This window comes from Schistocerca gregaria, chromosome 4 (genome assembly GCF_023897955.1).
Source record: "Schistocerca gregaria isolate iqSchGreg1 chromosome 4, iqSchGreg1.2, whole genome shotgun sequence".
NCBI classification, from domain to species: domain Eukaryota; kingdom Metazoa; phylum Arthropoda; class Insecta; order Orthoptera; family Acrididae; genus Schistocerca; species Schistocerca gregaria.
This window is the reverse complement of record NC_064923.1, coordinates 668024592-668036693: the sequence shown is the minus strand read 5'-3', so window position 1 is coordinate 668036693 and position 12102 is coordinate 668024592. Positions and strand designations below refer to the sequence as shown.

General features: G+C 42.4%; 1 protein-coding gene across 2 annotated transcripts in view; it reads right to left on the bottom strand.

The window, feature by feature from the left end:
• The window catches only part of LOC126268185 (uncharacterized), a 294060-nt gene that overhangs the window by 180433 nt on the left and 101525 nt on the right, over positions 1-12102 (bottom strand). The window contains exon 1 of one of the 2 annotated variants that reach the window (XM_049973791.1): positions 590-720. The exons of the other annotated variant lie outside the window; for it this stretch is intronic. Coding sequence (XP_049829748.1) covers positions 590-658 — 69 coding nt within the window. The 5' untranslated portion in view covers positions 659-720. Of the gene's footprint in view, positions 1-589; positions 721-12102 lie in introns of those variants that run through there. 2 annotated transcript variants of the gene reach the window in all.

Below are 12102 nucleotides of genomic sequence, written 5' to 3'. Positions count from 1 at the left end.
AACCGTTAACACTTTTAAGTAATCTTAAAACTGTGTCCTAAGATGGAGATGGAAAATTGGCATCATTGTCTTTGGTTGGATCCAAAAAATATATAAAAAACAGTGTTGTTTGGAAAACGGTTGTTGAATCAGCCAGCCAATGGAATGGAAAAGCTTTTACATAAAAAAAAAGTGGTAAGCCTACATTTGAATCATGCACGAGACAGAACTTGGCGTTAATAAACGTTATCTCTATATGGTTTGCGAGTCAGCGGTTTGCGGCCAACTTTTCCAAGCACTCTGGAAAACGGTTACTGCACCAGACAGCCAATGGAATGGAAAACATTTTAGAAAAAAAAGGTGGTAAGCCTACATTTGAACCATGCACGAGACAGAACTTAGCGTTAATAAACCGTATCTCTATTTGGTGTGCGAGTCAGCGGTTTGCGGCCAACTTTTCCGAGCACTTTGGAAAGAGAAACTGCCTCTTGCCGCAGACAGCATGGGAAAATAGTGCTTTTTGTTGGCTGACGGCGACACACGGAGCCGCCGGCTGCTCCGGCTAGCACCCTGTGTGCGTTTCGTGCGTGAAGCGCGCTACGTAACGTACGTGGTAGAGGTTGTCGCTGTCGTCGTCTTCGGCGTCGGGGAGGCGCCGGTACCAGCGGACGGCGCACATGGGCGCTGCCGCAAGACTCGCCGGACCGCGACGCCCACGCAGTGACCGCCAGACAGGACAGGACAGGAGGGGCCGGGACGGGAAGGGACGGCACAGGATGTGACGCAACGGCCCAGACGTCGGCGGGCGGCCTTGGGAGCGCTGCGCTGCGCTCGGCTGCCTCGTGGGGCCACCAGGCCACGCGGGGAATCCTGGCGAGAGAAAGCTCTTCCGCGAAACACCTGCCGCCACCACGGGCACGTCTAATCCGGGCCCTGCACAGTGGCGACCCGAAAGCTCCGCATGCCTTTGTTTACACATACTTTCCGAGAAGTACGGAGGCTTCGCTCCTCTGAAAGGTATACAGTGAGTCACGAGATACCTCCAAATATTGTGCCGGACCTCTTTGTGCCCGGCGTAGTGGAGCATCTCAACGTGACATGGACCCAACAAGTCATTGGCAGCCCTTGCAGAAATATTGACCCATGCAGCCTGTATGTTGTTGTTGTTATTGTTGTGGTCTTCAGTCCAGAGACTGGTTTGATGCAGCTCTCCACGCTACTCTATCCTGTGAAAGCTTCTTCATCTCCCAGTACCTACTGCAGCCTACATCCTTCTTAATCTGTTTAATGTATTCATCTCTTGGTCTCCCTATACGATTTTTACCCTCCACGCTGCCCTCCAGTACTAAATTGGTGATCCCTCGATGTCTCAGAACATGTCCTACCAACCGATCCCTTCTTCTAGTCAAGTTGTGCCACAAGCTCCTCTTCTCCCCAATTCTATTCAATACCTCCTCATTAGTTATGTGATCTACCCATCTAATCTTCAACATTCTTCTGTAGCACCACATTTCGAAAGCTTCTATTCTCTTCTTGTCTAAACCATTTATCGTCCACGTTTCACTTCCATACATGACGACACTCCATACAAATACCTTCAGAAACGACTTCCTTACATTTAAATCTACACTCGATGTTAACAAATTTTTCTTCTTCAGAAACGCTTTCTTTGCCATTGCCAGTCTACATTAGATATCCTCTCTACTTCGACCATCATCACTTATTTTGCTCCCCAAATAGCAAAGCTCCTTTACTAATTTAAGTGTTTCATTTCCTAATCTAATTCCCTCAGCATCACCCGACTTAATTCGACTACATTCCATTATCCTCGTTTTGCTTTTGTTCATGTTCATCTTATATCCTCCTTTCAAGACACTGTCCATTCCATTCAACTGCTCTTCCAAGTCCTTTGCTGTCTCTGACAGAATTATAGTGTCATCGGCGAACCTCAAAGTTTTTATTTCTTCTCCATGGATTTTAATACCTACTCCGAATTTTCCTTTTGTTTCCTTTACTGCTTGCTCAATACACAGAATGAGTAACATCGGGGAGAGGCTACAACCTTGTCTCTCTCCCTTCTCAACCACTGCTTCCCTTTCATGTCCCTCGACTCTTATAACTGCCATCTGGTTTCTGTACAAATTGTAAATAGCCTTTCGTTCCCTGTAATTTACCCCTGCCACCTTTAGAATTTCAAAGAGAGTATTCCAATCAACATTGTCAAAAGCTTTCTCTAAGTCTACAAATGCTAGAAAAGTAGGTTTGCCTTTCCTTAATCTTTCTTCCAAGATAAGTCGTAAGGTCAGTATTGCCTCACGTGTTCCAGTATTTCTACGGAATCCAAACTGATCTTCCCCGAGGTCGGCTTCTACTTGTTTCTCCATTCGTCTGTAAAGAATTCGTGTTAGTATTTTGCAGCTGTGGCTTATTGAATATTGTGATCCCCAAATACTCGAGAAATAAGCGAAAAATATACCTATTATAAAAGGCAGATAAAAATTCACTTGACGCTTCCCTGAGAGACACTCTCCACTCATTCCAAATTAATAATATAAGTGTATACCGGATGTGGCTTAAATTCAAAGAAATAGTATCTTCAGCAATTGATAGGTTTGTACCAAATAAACTAACAAACGACGCAGCTGACCCTCCTTGGTACGCAAAACGGGTTATAACACTGTTGCAGAAACAAGGAAACAAACATGCCAAATTTAAACAGACGCAAAGTCCCCAAGATTGGCGAACCTTTACAGAAGCTCGAAACTTGGCGCGGAGTTCAATGCGAGATGCTTATAACAGTTTCCACAACGAAACTTTGTCTCTAAACCTGGCAGAAAATCCAAAGAGATTCTGGTCGTATGTGAAGTATGTTAGAGACAAGAAACAATCAATGCCTTCTCTGCGCGATAATAATGGAGATACTATCGAAGACAGTGGTGCCAAAGCAGATTTACTGCACACAACCTTCCGAAATGCCTTCACAAAAGAAGACGAAGTAAATACTCCAGAATTCGTATCAAGAACAGCTGCCAACATGAGTAATGTAGAAGTAAATATCCTCGGAGTTGTGAAGCAACTTAAATCACTTAATAAAAGCAAGTCTTCTGGTCCAGACTGTATACCAATTAGGTTCCTTTCGGAGTATGCTGATGCATGAGCTCCATACTTAACAATCATATACAACCGTTCGCTCGACGAAAGATCCGTACCCAAAGACTGGAAAGTTGCGCAGGTCACACCAATATTCAAGAAAGGTAGTAGAAGTAATCCACTAAATTACAGCCCATATCGTTAACGTCGATATGCAGCAAGATTTTAGAACGTATATTGTGTTCCAATATTATGAATTACCTCGAAGGAAACGGCCTATTGACACACAGTCAAAATGGGTTTAGAAAACACCGTTCCTGTGAAACACAACTAGCTCTTTATTCGCATGAAGTGCTGAGAGCTATTGACAAGGGATTTCAGATCGATTCCGTGTTCCTGGATTTCCAGAAGGCTTTTGACACTGTACCACACAAGCAGATCGTAGTTAAATTGCGTGCTTATGGAATATCGTCTCAGTTATGTGACTGGATTTGCGATTTCCTATCAGAGAGGTCACAGTTCGTAGTAATTGACGGAAAGTCATTGAGTAAAACAGAATTGATTTCAGGCGTTCCCCAAGGTAGTGTTATAGCCCCTTAACTGTTCCTTATCTATATAAACGATTTGGGAGACACTCTGAGCAGACGTCTTCGGTTGTTTGCAGATGACGCTGTCGTTTATCGACTTATAAAGACATCAGAAGATCAAAACAAACTGCTAAACGATTTAGAAAAAAAAATATCTGAATGGTGCGAAAAGTGGCAGTTGACCCTAAATAACGAAAAGTGTGAGGTCCTCCACATGAGTACTGAAAGGAACTCGTTAAACTTCGGTTACAATGGAAAGAAAGCATAGAAAATGTTGTCGGGAAGGCTAACCAAAGGCTGCGTTTTATTGGCAGGACACTTAGAAAATATAACAGACCTACTAAGGAGACTGGCTACACAACGCTTGTCCGTCCTCTTTTAGAATACTGCTGCACGGTGTGGGATCCTTACCAGGTGGGACTGACGGAGTACATCGAAAATGTTCAAAGAAATGCAGCACGATTTGTATTATCGGGAAATATATGAGAGAGTATCACAGAAATGATACGGGATTTGGGCTGGAAATCATTAAAAGAAAGGCGTTTTTCGTTGTGACGGAATCTTCTCACGAAATTCCAATCACCAACTTTCCCCTCTGAATGCGAATGTATTTTGTTGACACCGACCTACATAGGGCGGAACGATCACCACCATAAAATAAGGGAAATCAGAGCTCGTACGGAAAGATATAGGTGTTCATTCTTTCAGCGCGCTATACGAGATTGGAATAATAGAGAATTGTGAACCCTCTGCCAGGCACTTAAATGTGATTTGCAGAGTAGATATAGATGTAGATGGATTCATGTCGGGCTATCTGGGTGGCCAAATAATTCGCTCGAATTGTCCAGAATCTTCTTCAGACCAACTGCGAACAACAGTGGCGCGGTGACATGGTGCATTGTCATCCAATGGTTGTTTGGGAACGTCAAAACTATGAATGGTTTCAAATAGTCACCAAGTAGCCGAACATAACGGAGCACACAGTCCATTCTATGTAAACGCAGCTCACGCCGTTATGGAGCCACCAGCAGCTTGTACACTGCCTTGTTGACAACCTGGGTCCGTGGCTTCGTGAGATTGTGCTACACGCGAAACCTAACACATCTGCTGAAATCGGGATTCATCTGGCCAGGACACGGTTTTCCAATCATCTAGGGTCCAAACGATACGGGAAAGTGGCCAGGAGAGGCGCTGCTGGTCATGTCGTGCTGTTAGCATTGGCACTCGTATCTGCCGTCTGCTGCCACAGCTCATTGACGCCAATTTTCGCCGCGCTGTCCCAACGGATACGTTTGTCGTACGTCCCACATTCATTTCTATGGTCACTTCACGCAGTTTTGCATGTCTGTCAATTGCTGGCAAAGTGTGCTTTATCAGATTCTAAACCTCGCTTGGAAACAGAGTTAAGTAAAGGATAACGTGCCTAAGGAGACTGGAAGCCCGTTATAGAATAACAGGCTACATACGGTTGGTGATAATTTTAGTAAATATCTCGTATGTCACAGAGACGAATCTGAAAGGCAGGTTATATAAAAGAAAATTATAGGCCTGACTAGTTTCTAGTGAAATCTAATAATTACATCATTGTTCCATTTCTAGGAAATCATCTTCCCTGTAGATTTCGAAAAACAATGTTGTAGATTCCTTTTGTATTTGTTTGCCTCAAGTTGTAACCATTTCTATTGAAATACCATCATCCCTGATTTCATGTCTGGTTTGATACATGACTCACGGCATTACTTCCGGAGTGTATTACTTTCTTTATTCAACTGCCTGTGTTCCCTAGTTATCCCCTCAACTATGCAAACATTTAAAGAAGTCTTGGAATGTTTGTACAGTTTTCTCATTGCTGTTAGTTAATGTGACGTTTGCAAGGTTAACTGATGATTTGTGGTGACTAAGCAGCAAATTTGTTTGTCTCCTTCATTCCCTTATTGTTTTCATTAAATTGTCTTGTCATATCCTTGAAGAGATCTGATGAAGGATGTGTGAGTGTGGACTTCAGCAACCATTGTCAGCGCTTACCGAGGCGTTCAGACAGTCGTTTTTCCCTCGCGCGATCCGCTAGTGGAAAGGAGGGGTAAGTATGACTTTGGCGCAAATTGTGCCCTCCGCCACACACTGCTCGGTGTAGATGTAGATACAATAAATCTGTGAGTAGGGCAGTATAACAGTGTGAGCCATCTTTATCATAATAATTACATCCAGACCCGGACTCCATAGCATATTATCTTTACGTATACCAATTAACAATTTTTTCAACCACGTGTCAGAAAATAATAAAACATCATGAAATTGGGAGGGTATTCTAGACGATTACAGGCAGGACACTGAGACAAGGCAGAAAGGAAAAGGTTATCCACTAAGATAAAATAACAATATTTCCGAATACAAACAGAAATGTTTTGAAAGAAACAGTCTTCCCATCATTAATTTCGCATGCTCCTAGTCTGTAGGTAAGATTTCACAGTTACAGTGCTGCACGAACGACTGATAATGGTGAGTGTTATGACGTAATGAAAGTTATAAGAGTTTTATGCTATGCTTCTTAAATGAATTACATCAAATAAGTAGTTTTTAATTGTCTGGACGAGAGCTTTTCAAATTATTTATTTCTCAGAAGCACTTTCTTGGAAGCTGTGTTTAAGCAACGTACCAAGCAATTATCTAAAGAAATTACTGTTATATTTAAACATTTTACTGATTAGCTTGGTGGATAAGTTCATTTTTGTTTTGCTTGTTGATATTCTGGTCGCAATGGGGTTGTTTATCGATTGACTTTTTTTATCTGTAGTTCATTGTTGTTATTTGAGTTTATATATTGTCATTTTGACATTTGGAGGTAGTTAGTGGATCTGCGGATGCTGGAAAATGGTGTCAAGTGGGGAAATCGGAACAATTCCGACACATTCTTCTGTTTGAGGTCAGTGTAGAGGTGACAACAGCAGAGGCACCCAGTGACATTTGCGCCGTATAGCGGGATAATGCCATTGGACAGAGCACGGTAAGAAAATGGTTTTCTCGTTTTCAGGAGCACTTTCGGGAAGACTTCGGGGTACGATTAAGATCGTTTAAACGCATTAGTGCACAATGATCCATGTAACTGTATTCGAGAACTGGTAAATGTGATCCACCGTCATCATTCCACCACCGTGCGACATTTGCAGGAACGGGGAATGTTCATAAATCAGGTATATGGATACCGCATGCCTTAAGCTAAAATCACAAAAATTAGACGGTGGCTAAATGTGCATCTCTGAATGCTCCTCATCAATTGGTTCGTGAACAACATCGACCATTCCTACCCTATATAGGTATTGGTGAAGACAAATGGTGTCTTTATGATAACATAAGGAAAAGAGAGGAATGGTTGAGCCAAAACAAAGCAGCAACTTCCGCTGCAGCGACCTGCGCGTGTCCACAAAAGATAGTTATGCATCTGGTGGAACAGCTACGGTGTGAGGTAGTACGAAATGCTTCCATTGTAACCATTACTACTTACATTTAGCCCGCATCTCGTGGTCGTGCGGTAGCGTTCTCGCTTCCCACGCCCGGGTTCCCGGGTTCGATTCCCGGCGGGGTCAAGGATTTTCTCTGCCTCGTGATGGGTGGGTGTTGTGTGATGTCCTTAGGTTAGTTAGGTTTAAGTAGTTCTAAGTTCTAGGGGACTGATGATCATAGATGTTAAGTCCAATAGTGCTCAGAACCATTTGAACCATTTGAACTTACATTTACTGTCAACAACTGAGACGTCTTGCAGACGCAATCCAAGAACAACGATCAGAAAGACTGCGTGAAGTCCGCTAGATATAAGTACTATACAGGAGTCACGTTGGGAAGTCGTTCAGCACACTCCATGTTTACCTGATCTTGCGCTCTAAGATTTCCACCTTTTCCGCCCTCTATCGAACAGCCTTCAATGAACTTACTTTGATGAAAATGCGCTCCAAACATGGCTCGACGAGATCCTCATCTCAAAACCACGTGATTTCTACAGTAGCGGAATCGAAAAGTTACCTCACTGTAGGCAGACTGTTGTAAATAGTGAAGGAGACTGTATTATTGATGACTAAAGTCTCTGTTATGAGTGTTGTGTTTATTAAAATTATGGAAAAATGCTACGAACTTATGCACCAACACAATATTTTATTGTTATATTATTAAACTGGCTGTCATCTGTGGCATGTTAAGAGCTAGGACAGTGGCAATCTATGAAGGTGACTTTAAAATTAAAGTTGTTCAATACTGCTCCTTTTTTTTTTGTAGAATACAGTGCATTTGATAACAAACATATGCCTAGCGGTCAAATAACCCGAAATTGAATTAGGATTGATTATATAGCGATCGTCTTAAAGAATTTTGCTTTGCGTAGGATCATTAGTAGAGGCACAGACACCACAAGCTTATCATTCACTGCGTGTGGAGCTCGCCGGTCCGTGGAGAGGAAGTGTGAATGAGCGGAGCAAGCTTTGGAGACGTTTGATCAAACACTCGACCCGTAGCAGCCGTTCAGGGGACCGTAAAGTACAGCTGTCGCAATAACAAATGCCCCGCAGTTTTAACCGGGTCGACCGCACTTGTCGGAGGCGTATAGCTAACCGGAACGAAACGACGACCATACGATACAAGGAGCCGGGCGAGGATACCCACATGAGAAGGGTTGTGCAGAAACCACTTTTCACTAGAAGTGTTTGTATTTTTAGATGTGACGATTTCCAAATTTCACAGCTAACCTGCGTAGAATGAATAGCATGAAGCCTAAGAATCTCGAAAATAACAAAGGATATCTAAACTATCATAAATATTTAATGCAGGATACGTTTCAGTTGTTTGTGTGACAGCCCGCTCACGTGAATGGCCTTACTGCCTAACCGGTACCAGTAACTTTCTAGTCAGATAAAGGCGAACATTCGCAGCCTGACCGTACCTGATATGGAGAACAAACCCAACACGGTTAGTAAATCCGCCACACGTAGAAGCGGAAAACCACAGGACGCTGAGTGGGGGAAGACAGGAAGGGAGAGGTCCACTAAGACGAGAACAACAGAAAAACTGGCTTCGCGAACGCAGATCGAAACAACTGAAAGAGAAAGAGCATCCTCTCACTTACTCGTTCGCATAACCAGACCTGGGTTCCAGGTGTGCTAATTGTAAGCGAAATACACATGATGGTGAGTCGCACTTCTATTTTACTTTGCATAAATCTCAGTGGTATCAAAGCTGTGCGTGTTTTTCACTGTTATTGTTCTTAAACTAACTGCATGTCAAAAGTTCTCAAAGTTTTTTTTTGGGGGGGGGGGGGGGCAGGAAACAGTAGAAAACCATGACCCTCACTCACAGCTCCCACAAGTGAATCTTCGATCCGCCCCTGACAAGACAACACACTTATCAACACAACAGCTCCGGCACAATAATTTCTGTAATGCCTTTCTGGCCTACCCGTGTTAGCGGCACAAAAGAACAGCAACTGCTTCGATTATTTCGAGTCCAGCGTTAACCATCTGCAGAACAATGAATGACATCCTGTATCAGCGAGACAGTTTAGTGTGTCGAAGACTTTTATTTATATACTTGTCGACACATTCCTGAATTGTGGAACTCCTTCTAAATGGACAAAGGGAGAGGGATTACTGTTTCACGTCCCGTCAACGTCGAGGTTATTAGAGACGGAGCACAAACTTGGACACGACACGTGTACTCAAGGACAGCTGCATTCCTTTTACCGAAACAATGAAACTTAAATCGCAATCGCTGGACGTCGATTTCAATACTTCTGTAATTGATATGAATTCACTGTGCCAATCATTGCACCACCAGTAATGTTGCAGAATGGACAGTCGTTTTAGTGCAAAACGTGTAATTGCAAGATTTCCGAAAGTTGAAGTCGTAGACCACTTGATCTAAACAGCTTTAAAAAAAGAATTTGAAATGAATTAAAAGCAGTCTCGACCGCAATAAAAGATTTATTGACAGTGGTTACTGGTTTCGGTCGTAATTTGACTATCTTCATACCATTTACACCATGATGGTAGGTCTGCCATCATGGTATAAATGGTCTGAAGATGGTCGCACTCTGACCGAAGCCAGTAACCATTGTCAGTAAATGTTTTACTGCGGTCGAGACTGTTTTTAATCCATTTTTAAAGTACATTTAACCAGGCCGCTGTTTCTTCACGAGAAATGTTCTCAAAAGTTACGTTTATAAAAAAGAGACTGACGCGCCAGAGGAGGCTACCCTCCTGCCTGTGGTATCTCTTACAGAGCACAATATTGCCGCCGCTAGCAACGAAGCCGCGAGAAAATTAAAAAGCGCAACGCGTTAAAAACGCTAGTTAAAATGGATAATTGTGAATAAATAAAATCCTGAGACATTAATGATTCGAAAATATGGGCATGGTGGTAAGTGTGGAGTGAGACTCATGTTTGACTACCGTAAGCAGGTTCAAATAGGTATGGGTTGCAATAGCTACGCAGAGATGAGGCTTGCACAGCAGAGTTGCCTCAAGCAAGTCTTCGGCTTGAAGACCACAACATCGGCAAATGAAATTGCTAAAAAAGGAATGGTGCACTAGAAGATACCAATCTCTAAAATACGAATTGTGTATGCTTGCCTGCTCTTATCCGATACTTGGCCTAGAAACCACTTTGGTCCTCCTCCTACCTCTGATTGCCATATTTGACCCTCATTATCCATTTAGTGCGTCCATAAACATTATTACTCAACAAACTCTATACTGAACTGTGCATACCCTTCTTTGACTGCCACACTTCAGAAACACAACTATACTATGAGCACGGTTGCGGAAAAAGTTGTATATACACAGTGTGTATCAGAATTAATGGCTGCCTTAGACACATGCAGTTGAAAGTACACGATACTAGAAGCAAAAAAGTCTCAGTAAACACAGGCTCGAAAATGCATACCTTAAGAGATACGAGCAATTTTTCATCTTCGATACTGTGAAGAAAACCTCTTCTACTGCAAGCTCTTTGCTTTCCATATTTTAGGAAGTACTAGTACGGACCAAAATAAGAAAAAATGTCCAGTAAACATTTGCTCTAAAATACATACCTTAAAAGTTATGAGCAATTGTTCATTAGAAGAGTTGTGTTTCCAAGTAGTAAAGATGAGCACGTGCTCAGACCCCTAAAGGTATGCATTTTAGAGCACATGTTTACTGAACATTTTTTTCTTGTTTTGGTCCACATTACCATTTCCCAAACTGTGGAAAGCAAAAAGCTTTCAGCAGAACAGATTTGCTTCACAGTATCGAAGATGAAAAATTGCTCGCAGCTCTTAAGGTATGCATTTTCGACCCAATGTTTACTGAGACTTTTTTGCTGAAATATGTATATAATTAAATCTTGAAGACAGTGTTAATTTAATGTTCAGCAGTAATACAGTGTATTCAAGTTTTTAATGTATGAGTGTTCCCCCAAGAAACGACGGAATATTCCATAAATAAGAGTTGTGATCAAAAAGAAATGAGAATTTTTGTTTTTCTAAAAGAATCTTTATTTATTCATCCACATCAACTTTGTCCCCTTCAATGTAATACCCCTTAAATATACGACACTTATACCAACGCTTTTCCCAATCTCGAAACACTTCTGGAATTCAAGTTTCATTGTGGTGTTCAGCTCCTTCAGCGATTCTGTTGTCTCATCAATGGTGGCAAAAGACATCCTTTCATGGTCCTCTTCAGCCTCGGGAATAAAAAGAAGTCCCAGGGTGCCATGTGCAGTGAATGCAGTGGCTGAGGAAACATAACGGTTTTGTTCTTTGCCAAAATATCACGAACACTCACTGAGGTGTGAGGGGGATGCAATTTTCACGAGTGGTTTTACCACAATTCTTATCTTTTCTTAAGATTATTTCAAGCAAACGGCGCGTAATTTCCTCATTGCCCGTACGACCATAAGGCAGAAACTCATGATGCGCTATCCCATTGTAATAGATGAAACCGGTGAGAAGAACCTTCACATGCGATCGAACTTGTCGAACTTTTTTTTCGGTCTTGGCTCTTCAGACAGTTTCCATTGGGACGACTGGGTCTTGGGTGCGACGTCATAGCCGTATATCCGATCGGAATTCAGCAGTTTCGGAACAAACTTTGCTGCTACATGTTTTATGCCCAAAACATCCGAAAACATTGCTTAGCATGAGCCAAAGAATATGCCTACATCATCAGCAACCTCTATGATGGTGATCCGGCGATTTTCCAGAACCATTTTCCTTACTACTCCCAGATTGCCGTCAGTGGTTGATGTGCTACGGCCTGCAGAGCGGCTGTCATATTCATCGTCTTTTCGATCCTCTCTGAAATGTCTTACTCTTCCCCGAAAGCCACAGTCAAACTTCCGAATGTGGTCTGCACTTTATTCCATTTTTCAAGAAAAATTTAATGCGTACTCTTGGATCCCTCTTTTACGAAAATAAAAAATC